This window comes from Lynx canadensis, chromosome A1 (genome assembly GCF_007474595.2).
Source record: "Lynx canadensis isolate LIC74 chromosome A1, mLynCan4.pri.v2, whole genome shotgun sequence".
NCBI classification, from domain to species: Eukaryota; Metazoa; Chordata; class Mammalia; order Carnivora; family Felidae; genus Lynx; species Lynx canadensis.
In genome coordinates, this window is record NC_044303.2 from 238,893,383 (window position 1) to 238,907,123 (window position 13,741).

General features: G+C 67.2%; 1 protein-coding gene across 1 annotated transcript; it reads left to right on the forward strand.

Annotated features, from left to right (window-relative positions):
- Nucleotides 1-6,449: 6,449 nt before the first annotated feature.
- Nucleotides 6,450-10,473, forward strand: IRX4 (iroquois homeobox 4). Its single transcript, XM_030307093.1, has 5 exons — nucleotides 6,450-6,494; nucleotides 6,980-7,231; nucleotides 7,901-8,016; nucleotides 8,882-9,210; nucleotides 9,650-10,473. The coding sequence occupies exons 1-5, from the start codon at nucleotides 6,450-6,452 to the stop codon at nucleotides 10,471-10,473; spliced, it is 1,566 nt and encodes a 521-aa protein (XP_030162953.1).
- The last annotated feature ends 3,268 nt before the right edge of the window (nucleotides 10,474-13,741 follow it).

A 13,741-nucleotide genomic window follows, 5' to 3' on the forward strand; every position in this document is an offset into this window, starting at 1 on the left:
ACCTGGGGTATTGCCATCCTTTCCCCAGAGCACGGGCCCAGGAGGCCCTCTCAGCGCAGCGGGAGAGCCACGCTAGCCTCCTGCCCGAGAGGCAGGGGCGGAGGAGGGCCATCGACGCTTCCGGCCACTTGGCCAGGGAGCCGGGAAAGGTCGGGCCCGGCAGCGTCCAAGTGATGGGACACGAAGATTGGCTTCCAGGGAGCGGAGTGAGGGGAGGCCCTGCCCCCCAAGGAAGGGCGACGGGCCGCTCAGCGCACCTTCTGGGGAGGTGCCGTTTCCAGGGGCCTGGGTGCTGTTCCGGCCGTGGAGACCCCGGAGGCCGCCGGCTGCCCTGAGCTCCACGTGGGCCCTGGTGCTTCTCAGACGCCCGCCGCCACGGCCGCCGCTGTCTTGAATGAGCGAAGGCAGGCAGAATGCGCCTATCTCCCCATCAGGGCTGTGAACACAAACATGCCTTGCTTATCGTCAGCTATGAAAAGAATCTAAGTCCCAGGTAGGCTCTGCGGGGAGGGACTGGCGTGCTCGTCCCCGTTGGCCCCGAGGCCCTGCCAAAACCATCCTGTGGCAAGAAGAGGGAGGAGGAAGCTGCCAGCAGGGCAGGGACAGCGGCCATCCCTCCCTCGGCGCCCTGACTCCACTTCCTTCCGGCTAGAATCGAGCAAGCTCGCTGCCGTACTCTGGAGGACGTTTCCAGACGCCCCGACATACAGGCACCCCTCTCACAACCCCCTCCGATCAGCCCAGGGTCGGAAGCGGTGTCTGCAGGCCCGTAGCCCGCCGGGGGCCCAGCTTCGTGTTTCCAGAGTGGACCCAGACCGCAAAGCTGTGTCCTTCCCAGAGAAGCCAGCGGAAGCTCTGGGCTCAGCGGCAGGGCCGGGAAGCCAGGACTGCTGGCTCTCCTTCTGCTCCGTGGAGGAAACAGAGGCACACGAGAGGCCCGGAGACAAACACCACCCGGCGTGCTGTTGTCGGAGCAGGCAAACGAGCACTGTCCCCCAGCGGTTGCCGGAGCTTTGAGGGGAAAAAAGAGGGAGGACAGCAAGTAACTTTTTCAGACATTATCCAGGTCAACAAATCTCAGACGTCATTATAAGGCCACAGATCATGAGGAGAACAACTCCAGGGTTCCTTGAAATGATGGGGAGGGGGGGTGGCGGGGGGGGGGGCGCAGGGCAGGGTTCCTCCGGCTGAGTGACCTGGGACCCACCCAGACTGACTTCCCTCCTGGACTCAGGTCTCAGGAGCCACTGGCTGTCCAGGCAGAGGGGTGGCCCCAGGCCGGACACCCAGCCCAGCAGCACTGCAGTCAGCCCTTAGCAAGCTCCCACTCCGGCCACCCAGTCCTGGGCAGATTGCAGGCTTGCTGTCACCTTTGTACAGCCACCCCCACCTGCCCACACCAAGGCAGTCACCGCTGCCCGGACAGCCCGAGTGGACTCGCGCGGACAGTAGCCGTGGGAGCTGGGCTCCCTCCGCGCCAAGGGGCGATGCTGCGGGGCTGGGAGTGCGGGGAAGGCAGGCCGGGCCCAGAGCTGCTCGCCCAGCCTACTCCCAGGAGGCCTGCGCGCAGCCGAGCCCTCTGCCAGCTCCTCGGAGCGCGGGGTAGCGTGGCCAACGGGGAGACTCAGGAGAACTGGGGCCGAGAACCAGCCAGGCGGTCTCGGGCGCCGTTCCTCTGGCCCAAGACAGCGGGGCGCGGGGGAGGGCGGCCTAACAGCCCCCCCGAAGGGTCTGGCCGGATGGAGGCGGCCTGCCTTCCTGCCGCCCCGTTGTGGCGGCGCCGTCTTCTCTGAGCCCGGCGTCCCTGCCCCCGCCCCAGGGCGCCCCCCGTGCCTGCCCCTACGCCCCACGCACCCAGGGCGCGGGCCAGGCGGAGGGGAAAGTTGGCGAGCGCGCGGCGCCCGCGGGGGAAAGCGTTAATGGGCGGCCGGGTGGGAGCAGCGCGCTCGCTCGCCCACGTCACGCCGGTGCGGGCTCGGCTGACGACCGCGGCGCCTGGGGACGCCGGCGCGCTCCGCTCGCCAGGTGCTCCGCCTGGAAATGTCTCCATTAGTTGTCGCCTGCTCCCCGCCGGAGCGCGCGCGCCGAGCGGCCGCGCAGAGCCCTCGCGGGCGGCCGGTAGTGGCCGGGCGCCACCGCAGGTAGGCGAGGTCCCCGCCGCCCGCCCCCGCCCCGGGGCTCCGAGACCCCTCCCCCCTTCCGGGGAGGCGGAGGCTCCGCGCGGCCGCCGAGGGGCGCGGGCGCCGGCGACTGCGGCGACTCCCCGGTGCGTCCCGGGCTGCGCGCTGCTCCCCGCGGCCCCGGCGCCCGAGCGGCGCGGGCGGGCGCGTCCCCAGCGCAGGTAGGGAGTGGGCTCGGCCGCACAAACTTTGCGGGGATCGCTCCTGCGCCGGAGGGCACAAAGTTTGCCGCCTGCCGCTGGGGTCTCCAGAGGCGGCCGCGTTCGCTGCAAGTTGCGGAAACGGGGCGCGGGGGAGGCGCGGGGGGCCGACGCGGGGCAGCCGGGCCTGCCCCGGGACGCCCCGACCGCGCGCCTTTCCCGCTCGGGCGGCGCCCTGCGGGCGGGCGGCGGGGGCGCGGCGGGAGAGCCGGAGCGAAACGGTGGGGGGCGGGGGGCGGGTGCAGGCGGTTCGCGAGCAGGATTCCGCGCGCCTGCCTGCAGCTCGCCCGCCTCACTTCGCGTGAGACCCGGAGGACCGGCCGCGAAGGAGTGACCCGCCGACCTCGGCGCCAGCGACATCCAGAACGCCTTTCAGCGCCACACCCCGCCCGGGTGTCCGCAAGCAGTGGGCGGGCACCGGCGCCCCGAGGGCTGGCCCTCGCCCGGCTCCGCGCGCTCCAGCCTCCGCCCTCTGCCTGAGGTCAACTTCGTCGGGCTGGAGCGAGCCCCCCGGAGGCTCTCGGTGCGGAGGACGGGGTGGCCCCGGGGGACGACTCGGGGAACCGCGGGGAGCGCCTGGCCTCGGCGGGGCTCCGGAGCGAAGCCCCACGGGGAGCGGGGCGGGGTGGAACGTTAGGGCGCGGCCTACCTCCCAGAGGCCCTCAGCGGCCTACAGCACACCCCCCCCCCCGCCCGGGACGAAGAGGGCGACCCGTAGGCCTCTAACGTTGGGCGCTAACCATCCTCAGGCCCCCTGGCCCTGGGCTCCTTCAGCACTCAACAGGCTGGCGGGGGCACCTCGCCCGAGCTGAGCCGCTGCTCGGTCCCGGGGAGCCTCTCGGGGGTGTATTTAGAACCGAGGGTCCCTCGAGGGACTTGGGTTCAGCACGCGCGTCTGTGCAGGAGCATTTAGCTGATGGTACCTGAGATGCCGACCCTCCCGTTCTGCCCGCTCTGGGAGGGAAACCCCGGGGCCTCAGCCTTTCGGGAAAGGGCACTCGGAGAGTTATTCCGGCGTTTGCCACGGGACAAAGATAACCCAGAAAGTATCTCGGTTGCAGGAGGCCGGCCTCAGCCCGGCGCAGGGCGTCAGCGAGATGCCGGGGTGTGCGCCGGTCGGGAGACAGGCCTGGCCAGCCCTGCATCCAGGATCGGGTCGCGGGGCCTGGGTGAGCCGGGGCAAGGTCGCCAGGCTCCTCACAACAGCACCGAGTTTCCCCAGACAGGGTGGCCGCCAGGGTGCGGCAGGCCTGGAGCCGGCGGGAAACGGAGGAAGCGGAGGCCTTGGAAAGTAGTCGGTGAGCTTGATTTCTGGATTAGGAGTCCAGGTTGCCTGGGAGAACCGGGCCAGCGGGTGGGGACTGGGGGCGTCTTTTTACGACCCAGGCTGGAAAGGGAAACGTTGCAGTGACGGTCAAAGGAAGCCCGTGACCCCCCTGAGGCCTCCACTGATGGGCTGTGCCCTCCAGGGCTCCGGGCTCTGAAGGCTGCTCACAAGACGAATGTTGGCGTGTTCAGGGGGCGCCGTTCCCCGTGAGCTGTGGCCCGGGTTTGGAAGGGCAGGGCGCAGGCCTGGGTGTGCTGCCCGGCAAGCCAGAGCGCGGTGGCTCGGTGCCGCTGGGACCCGGGCGGTGGCTGTCCTCCCCCTGCCAGCCGAGCGCTCACGATCGCTGGGGTTGGGCCTTGGGAGTGGGGTGAGGACAAGGGGCTGAAGCCATCTTTGCCCCGGATTGCTGCTCCCGGAGCCCCCTCGGCCACCCGTGGCTCGGGCCCCTCCGTGGCCCAAACCTCGCTACCAGGAGAGAGCGAGCTGTTTGTAAACAATAAATAATGGAAAGTAGGAGGATGTTCAGAAAAGCCACAGCAGAAGCCGGGAAAACTGGAAGGAGTTGGGAGGAGGGGGGGTGGGGGAGGGGAGGAGCAGAGGAGGAAGAGGGAGAGCGACTGAGAGATTCATTTCTGCCCCAGAAGCCCCGGTGGCTAGTTTCTTATTATTTACAGGAAGGTGATATTAGCAATTCAGGTGAGAAAGAAATAAACACGGCCGCCACGAGATCAATACAGAATTCAGAAACAATTATTAATGTCATTTGACTCGTGTTCTTTATATATCTCTCCAGGCTACAGACGCTTAAACTGTCTGAATAATTTGCATGGGGCGGCTATTCATTATTTCCGATGATTTTCCTTCGCAAGCAGCTCGGACGTGGCCGGCTGTGGTTCAGCGCGATCGGAGAGCTCGTATTTTCATCTGTAAATTAAAGCAATTACGCAGCAGATATTATATGATGCGTACTGTGGTCTCCAGACAGTCATCAATCACCTTCAACCGAGCTGTCAGAGCGGGCAGATTTCGTTTCTGGGAGGCAGGTTTGCAGCTGGGGAGAGGGCGAGAACGTCATCATTAATTAGAGGGTGACCCTGGGGCGATTCACAGGTCTGAACCCAGGAATCTTTCCGAGCAAGTCTGCACAGCGCCGCCGCGCACAGCTCCCCTCCCGGCCGGCCGACCGCGGGAGGCCGAGCGGGGCAGAGCGGCAGGGGCGAGCCGGGGGGTCCCCGGAGGGCGGCTGCCTAAAAGGCGGGGAGCGAGTTCGGGGTGCCGGGGCGCCCGTTTGCAGCCCGCGTGCTGGCCTCCGCTTTGCATTCGAGCTGGGTCCCAGGACCGGGACCCGATGGAAAGTCCTGGAGAGGGCGCACGGCTGTCCCCCAGCCCCCAGACTGCCCCGAACGCCCCGGGCCCAGAGCTACGCAAAACGGGCAGGGGAAGGCGTCCCGGCGCTCCCTCCCCTGCACCTAACCCGGAGGGGCGCCGGGCGGAACAAGCACAGCGGGAGGGGCCCCGGAGCAGGGCGGCGGAAACCTACTCTCCGGAGCGCGCAGGGCTGTCTGGCAGTCCCGGGTTCAGCCGCGAGGGGCAGGGGGAGGCTGGGAGGGCGGCCGCGGAAGGGGGTGGAGGAGGAAAGGGAGGGCCGCTCGCTGTGCAGGAACTCACAGGAGCGGGGGTGGGACGCGCGGGGGTGGGACGCGCGGGGGCGGGGGGGGGGCGTTCCCGGGGGACAGGCTGGCGGGCAGACGCAGAGCCCCGCGGCAATTGGACCACCGAGGCCCGGAGTGGATGGCTCTGGGGGGAGGCCTCGGTGGATGGCTCTGGGGAAGACGCGGGACCCACACACCTGAGAGCAGGTTGCCCTTCGGACGCGCACCCTGGCAGCCGCATCCGGTTCTGGAACTCCCCGCCCCGGAGCAGGGTTCGAACCCGCGGGAGGCCGAGCGGAGAGCCAGTTAAACAATAGTCGGGGTCGCGCGCGGGCCTGCGGAGCGGCCCTCCTGCACCTGCCGCCGAGCGGGGCGCGGAGGCCCGGCCGCCTGCGCCAGCGCCCGGCTAATTTTAACTGTTGATTACATCTTCGGTGGAGACTCGCTCGTGTGTCCCTTCACATGTCTCATTTGTAATTGAGACTAATGATTACAGTGGGGCGGGCAGGCGCAGGTGCTCATTAATTAATTTCTAATTAAAAGTGCTTCCCATCCTCGGTGACTAAGGAGAAACGGCATTCGTGGGGGCGATATTGACTCCACGGACGGGATTCATTTGTCAGAGCCTGTTGTGGCCTCTTCGCCCCGCGCGGCGCCCCCGCCCCGCAGCCCCGCAGCCCCGCAGCCCCGCAGCCCGGCCGCCGCCAGTGACCCGCACGTCTGCGGCCCGGCCGAGCTGCGCGCGTGGGCTGACGTCAGCGCCCCCGCCGCTGAAAGCCAAGCACATTTGACTTGACGGGTTCGCGCAACTCGGTGTTTTTTTTCCCCCCCTTTTTGCAAAATATGTATTTGTGTCGCCGCTGCGAGGCGGGCTGGTCCCAGAGCCCCCTCGAGGCTCGGGAACGTGAGGCTAAAAGGCTCGGTGCGGCCGCCGCGGCTCACTTTCCCACCGGGTTAGAAAAGTTTGCGGGGCGCGTGGATGAATTAACCCGCTCTTCCGCTTCGCCCTCCCAGCGCCTAGGAGCCGGCGGCCCCGGAGCAGTGGCCGCGCCACGCGGGCGACCACGCGCAGGACCCCGCCGGCCCCGCCATGTCCTACCCGCAGTTTGGATACCCCTATTCCTCCGCACCCCAGGTAAGGGGGCCCCGCGAGGGTGCGGGGAACGCGGCCGGACACGCCGGATGGCAGGCTGTCCAGCGACCCGGGGTCGCTTCCCAGAGAGCGGGGCCTGTGCCACGCGCTCCTTGCACCCAGCCCCGGGGACGGCAGGGCCGCCGAGAGACTCTGACGTGCGGGCCCCCCTTGTCTCCCGCTTTCTTTGACCCTCACCATCACCCCAGGAGAGACGTCGTGGCACAGGAGGGCGTGCGCGGCCTTGGGACACCCCCCCACACACACACACACACGCCCACACACCCGGGGTGCGTGTGAAAACTCCGGGGCCTGGTAGGGCTGGTCCCCCAGTGGCTGGAGGAGGCCGGGCCGAGCGCACTCGCGGCAGGAGGGAACGCGCGGCGTGGATGGCAGTACGCCCCGGGCAGTGGGGCAGGGTCACCTGGGCGGCGCGCCCCCCTCACCCCCGGGCGCCGGCCCTTCCTCGCGGCCCCTCTCTCCCCCAGTTCCTGATGACCACCAACTCCCTGAGCACGTGCTGCGAGTCCGGCGGCCGCACGCTGGCCGACTCGGGGCCCGCCGCCTCGGCCCAGGCGCCCGTCTACTGCCCGGTCTACGAGAGCCGGCTGCTGGCCACCGCGCGCCACGAGCTCAACTCGGCCGCGGCGCTTGGGGTGTACGGGGGCCCGTACGGCGGCTCGCAGGGCTACGGCAACTACGTGACCTACGGCTCCGAGGCGTCCGCCTTCTACTCGCTGGTAAGGGGAGGGGATTGTCTGAAGCCTTCCTCCGCCACGCCACGCCACGCCCCTGCCCCCGATTTGCCCAGCCCACCTCCCAGGGAGCCCGAGGCGCGGGCGCAAGTGCCCAGGACCCCACGCTGCAGGGGGAGCCTCCTGGCCGGGTTCCTCCCAGCACCGCCCGCCCCCAGAGCTCCAGCTCGGCGCCCGCCCCTTGTCCCGCGCTTTCCTCCTCTTTCCTCCCTTCACTCCTCCCGGTCTCCCTCCTCCTCCCTCCCAGTGCCCCACCGCTTGGCCCTCCCCTGCTCCCTTCCCCCTCCTCCCCCCAGCTCGTCTCCCCCCTCGCTCCTCCTTCCTCCCTGCGGTCGGTCGGTCCTCTCCTTGGGTCCGGGTCCTCCCTCCTGCTGTTTCCCAACCCCCACCTGTCTCCTCTGCCCCCCTCTCCCTCCAACCTCATTCTTCTCTCTCCTACTCCCCGACCCCCCCCCCCCAATTCTGCGCGTCCTCTCTCCCCATCTTGAGACTTCTTTGCTCCCTGGCCCCAAGAGAGAGTCCAGGGGTGGGGGTGGCTTAGGAGGCTGCCCAGGGGTCTGTGCAAAGCGTGCAGGAACCAAGGGGCCTGGGGGGCTGGGGTTGAGCTGGGTCGCCTCCCGGAAGCTGCGACCCCAGGCGCGTGGGATCCTACAGAATGGCTTCGACTCCAAGGACGCGCCGGGATCTGCGCATGCGGGCCTCGCGCCTGCTGCGGCCGCCACCGCCTACTACCCCTACGAGCCGGCGCTGGGCCAGTACCCCTACGACAGGTGAGGGACCGGCGGACAGAATCCCTCCTCACTGCCCCCGCCCGGGCCCCTGCGCTCCATTCAGTCGTCAAACTGCGCACCACCAGCCCCACGCCCCCGGTGAATCTTTGGGCGGCTGGGGGAGGGATTTCGGGTCAGGGTTGTTAGTCCGAGCCCCGCCCCATTGGCAAGCCTTGCCCCACTGGGCAAATGCGTCCCCAGCCTCTCCCTCTCGCTCCCTTCGCTGTCGGGACCCTCACAGCCCTGGCTGTACTGTGGTCTGGGCGGCTGTCAAGTCTTGCTGCCCAGGCTTCAGACCCTCCCTCTGCCCAAGAGCCCAGCCCGCCTTTCCCTTTGGTGGGAACCAGAAGGGGGAGTCCAGTCTGCTCATCCAGAGACGCGTGGCCCATCTTGGGGGGAGGAGGGTGACGATTACAAATTTAACTGCAGGAAGTCCACATAGGCCGTCTGGACGCTTTCTCCCCACAGACACTAATGACCACCCCTGCCCACGGCTGTTACACAGCTGGGCTCACATTTCTGTGGTTCGGGGATCAAAAGGGTAGGCGAGGGGCCCCATAAAGGAACCTGAAGAAATAGATGTCTATGTAGGGTGACAGAGACCTGGCCAGGCCTTGAGCCCGCATTGCACTCCGGCTAGGAAGGAGCCCAGGCTCCCTGTAAGTTGAGTCAAATATAAACATCTTGGGCCACAAAAGGCTGTGCGTGTGGGCCGTGGCGAGGAACCAGGGGCCTGGGTTTGACCCAGGTCTTACCACCATAAACACACTCCCACGACGGGGACTGCAAGCCTGCCTGGGCCTGGGCCCGCCGCCCGCGACGCAAGGGTCTCGGCCCAGCGCCCCATTGCCCAGCCTGTCTCCAGGTACGGGACCATGGACAGCGGCACGCGGCGGAAGAACGCCACGCGCGAGACCACCAGCACGCTCAAGGCCTGGCTGCAGGAGCACCGCAAGAACCCGTACCCCACCAAGGGCGAGAAGATCATGCTGGCCATCATCACCAAGATGACCCTCACGCAGGTGTCCACCTGGTTCGCCAACGCGCGCCGGCGCCTCAAGAAAGAGAACAAGATGACGTGGCCCCCGAGGAACAAATGCGCGGATGAGAAGCGACCCTACGCGGAGGGCGAGGAGGAAGAAGGGGGCGAAGAGGAAGCCAGGGAGGAGCCCCTCAAGAGCACCAAGAATGAAGGTGGGTGGGACCTGCAATGCTACGGCTGGGGCACCGAGGCCGGGGACTCCCTGTGCCTTCTTCTTGGGTTCTGGGACCTCTGAAGACATTGAACCTGGGGTAGTAAGAGCAAACTGTCAGGGCACGGGCCGCAAATGAAATGAGCTGACCCATGGGGGCCCTGAGCTGGGGGCCTGCTGGAGTAACTGGGAACAGGCTTAAAACAATAGACACACTCCCCCTCCGCCCCCCTCCCCCCCCCCATTGATTTGAGCAGGAAATCGCTAGGCTTCTTTGTTACCACTTGGGGTTCTGGAGCAGGTGGGAGGTACAGGTGCTTCTCCTGGCTTGGGGGCGGGGTCGGGCCCATAACTGTGCGGCAGAGCTAGGAAGGAAGAGTGAGGTCCAGATTAGCGCCTTCCTCTCTTCCTGCACTGGCCCCTCTTTCTACCCCGCGCAGAGACGGTGGGCAAAGGGGAGAAGGATCTAGAACTCACAGACTTGGAGGATTTCGACCCGCTGGAGGCGGAGCCCCCCGAGTGCGAGCTGAAACCGCCCTTCCAGCCCCTGGACGGCGGTCTGGAGCGCATCCCCTCCGCGCCCGACGGTCCAAGCGCCCCGGGAAAGGAGGCTTCCGGCACCCTCCGGATGCCCCTGGCCGCCGGTGGCGCGGCCGCCCTGGACCAGGACCTGGAGAGGGCCAGACGCTGCCTCCGGAGCGCGGCGGCTGCGCCCGAGCAGCAGCCTGGCGCTGGGGGCGGCTCGCAGGCCTGCGAGGCCAAGCTGGGCTTCGCGCCGGCTGGGGCGACGGCGGGCCTCGAGGCCAAGCCGCGCATCTGGTCGCTGGCTCACACGGCCACCGCGGCCGCCACAGCCCTGAGCCAGACTGAGTTCCCCTCGTGCATGCTGAAGCGCCAAGGCTCCGCTGCCCCTGCGGCCGCTTCCTTGGCTCCCGCGTCGTCCTCGCCTGCGGCCCCGGCCCCCACCGGTGCCCTGGACAGGCACCAGGACTCCCCGGTAACCAGTCTCAGAAACTGGGTGGATGGGGTCTTTCACGACCCTATCCTCAGGCACAGCACTTTGAACCAGGCCTGGGCCACCGCCAAGGGCGCCCTCCTGGACCCAGGACCGCTGGGACGCTCTCTGGGGGCAGGTGCCAACGTGCTGACGACGCCCCTGGCGCGCGCTTTCCCGCCCGCCGCGCCCCACGACGCCCCGCCCGCAGGCTCAGCCAAGGAGCTGCTGGCGGCGCCCAAGGCCGGGGGCAAGCCCTTTTGCGCCTAACGGGCCCCGCCCCGCGCGGAGGAGGAGCAAACGGGGAGCCGGCCTGCTGCGCGTCGCAGACTCTGTTTCCACGGAGTTTCCAAAGCAGGACGGGAGCGCGTCCGAGTGCAGGCAGCCCACCCGCCGTGGGGGGACCGGCCGAACTCGGCCCTCCCGGCCACAGACCCCGCCTGGACAAGCATTGGTCCGGGCCGTTTCCGACCTCCGCCCCGGGCCCCAGCCGGGTAGGGACGCTCCCAGAGCACAAGGGAGCCGCCCCGGAGCCTAAAGTTTACGTCCCAAAGTTTACACGGACCAGACATTTCAGCTCTGAGGCTTAGTTTTGCTGCCTCGTCCCGGGTTTGAGGCATCCTTGCTCCTTCCGAAGACCCCTCAGCCTGCTGACCCGCGTTGTCCTCAGCACATCTTCCAGCAACCGCACTCCCACCTGTTTACACTGTTGCACACTCGTAACTCGATAAAATTACGTTTTTTTACGTGTATGTTCACACCAATAATTGCCTGCTTCAGAGGCTGATATAACAAACCAATAAAGCGAGTGATGGTGTTTGCATTGCAAAATGAACACGCTTCACACCCAGGGGGTTGAGGTCTTGCCCAGGAAAGGGGCTAATCGCCCAGGGCAGGAGGGGGCGGCGGCCTGCCCAGTGCCCCGCGAAGTGTCCCCGCGGAGCCCAGACGTCCTGCTTCGAAGCCCCGTTTATAGCAAGGGTTACAGGAACTTCCAAGAATTTTGGAGTCTGTGAGAGAAGTGCACAGGCCCTAAACTTCAAACTCTCCCCCGTTACCACACTCCACAATGCTGAGAAAGTGGGGGCTTCCCTTGCAAGATTAGAGTAACTTTTAAACTTGCTAAATTCCCTGGAACGGCGGGGGGCGGGGGGCGGGGGGCGTGGACTGCGTTCCGACCGTCCTGAGCCGAAGTGACGCGGCCTTCCCGCCCCCGGCCCCGCCTCCCCTCCCTCCCGGGACCCGCCGCCCCGCCCGCGCTCCGAAAGCCCGGGGCCGCGCCCCGGGGGGGGGGGGGGGGAGGGGGGGCGAGCGCTTAGTCGGCTGCGGATAGAAGGCGGGGCTGGGAGTGGAGGCCCCGGGGCGGGGGCGGGGGGCGAGCCCCGCCTGGCCCCGGTTCCCGCGCGCTTCCAGCCCTGGGTTCCCGCTTCCCTCCGGCCCCCACCCCCACCCCCACGCCCGCGGAGCCCGGCCCGCACCTCCGAGCCCAGGAAGCTCTCGGGGCGCTCCCTCCGGTGGCGCGGGCCCCTGGAGGGCGGCGGGGAGCGCTGCGCTCTGCACTCGGGGTCCCCTCGCCGGCCAGCGCTCGGCTGCGGGGGCCTCGTCGCAGTCCCAGGCGTCCCGAGGAGGGACGGATCGGCAAGTCGGCGAACCCGCCGGGGGGGGGGGCGAGCGGCCTTGGGGGCGCCCGCGAGGCGGGGTCCCTCCCTGCGAGGGTTGGGACTGGACAGGGGCCCGCCCCCGCGGGGTCCCGGGCCGCCGGGGAGCCGCTCCGGGGCGGGCCTCGAGCGCTGGCGGCCAGAGGCCGGTGTCGGGGTCCGCGCCCCAGGGCGACCGGACCTCGACCCCCGGCCCCTGAGAGAAGGGGGCGGTCCCGGACCCCGGTGGCCGGGCGGGCGCCGCGCCCCAGGCCTGTCCGGGCCGCGCGGTAATTGGATTGTATCCGCGCGCTGTCACCGTATTGACTTTCGCTCCCGTGGATGATATCATCGGGACTCGGAGGCTCGCCGCTGATGCGCCTGTCAAAGGCTGGGCGGGGGCCCCCGGCCCGGCGAGCGAGCATCAGCCAAGATAATTTGAAGTGAAATTTTCATTTTGACAGTAAACCCCTCAATTTCTAAAGGCTCCGCGCTCCGAGAGCTCGCTGGCAGGGGGAGGCTTTGCGGAAAGCCCACGTCTTAGACTGAAAAGGGCAAAAGAACTCGAATTAGTTGTAATAGATAAAAGGGCAAAAATAAAGAGTCAAGGGTACTTGACAGTAATAGCGAAAGTGGAGTCTCGGGGGAGACGCGTTGCGGCCGCGGCTGGGGCGCCAGGAATTTTAATGCGGCCGAGGGCGGCTGCCCCCGCGCCCCCACCCCAGCCCCAGACAAAGCCAGACATTTTCAGCAAAAATGAGGCTTCGCTGACGCAGGCGGCGCGGCGGGCGGGGTAGGGGCTGTGGGGGCCGTGGGGGCCGCGGCCGGGTCTGGACCCCCGCCCCCCCCCCGACCCCCTGCAGCCAGTCCGGGGTGGGGGGGGTGCCCAGAGGGCTCCCGCTGCCGACCACGCCTTGGCCCTGGAGACCTCACACTCTGGGCAGGGTCTGGGGGCAGGAAGCCCGGTCGGTCCCCGAAGACTGGAGGTCAGAATCCCGCACCGCAGGAGCCCCCAGACCTTGGTGGCGCCCACTGGAAGAGACTTGTTTGATTAATCTGCAAAATTGTGGGGATAAAGACATCAGGTGGGGGCGGGGAGTGAGCCGCGCACACCCCCCCCCCCACCAGGGGCTGTCCCTTGGACCTCCCCCTTACCTTTGGGGGCAATGCTCTGGCCTTAGGCACCCTTACCCCCAAGTGGCCTGTGTGCCCCGGGGTGGGGGTCAGGAGGCGGATCCCCTCAGTGAGGGGGAGGGGGACGGGGAGGGTGGAGACGCGGATTTTAAGGGTCCGTGGTGTGCTGGGGAGAAAGGTCGTGGGGGGGGGGCGGGGCCCCGCTTCCCTCCCGGGAGGCTGTCAGGGCAGCGGCGCTGGGGACCGCGCTCCCAGCCACTCAGGCGTGGCCAATTCAGACACACCAAGGAAGGGCTGCTAAATTAACAGCGCTCTTTACATAGCGCCCAAATAAAACTGTAATCAGCGGCGCGTTACTTTTCATTAAGCGAGTCTGACAGCAGCATATCCAGACCCGACAGGGAAATATACGGCGGCGGCCGCCCGGTCTAAGATAATTCCTTAAGCTCCATTAACAACTCTTAGCCGCGGGAAATGGGCTCCCGGAAAACGTCTCCAAATCTAAGAGCTTTATCGACCCTCAAACCGCCGCTGATGCCTCCATTTCTTTCTTTTTTTTTCTCTTTCTACCCCCCCCCCTTTTTTTTTTAACAGAAGGGAGACTCGTCCAGCGAGGTAATAGAGTTTGACACGACACCTTCTTAACTAGAGAGAGAGGCAGGGACACCAGCCCTTAAATGATATTTAAAAGGCAACCAATTAAGATTTAAAGTGATGGTCTCCTGAGACTGCCCGATTCGTGCCCCCCACCTCTCCCCGGGCATGCC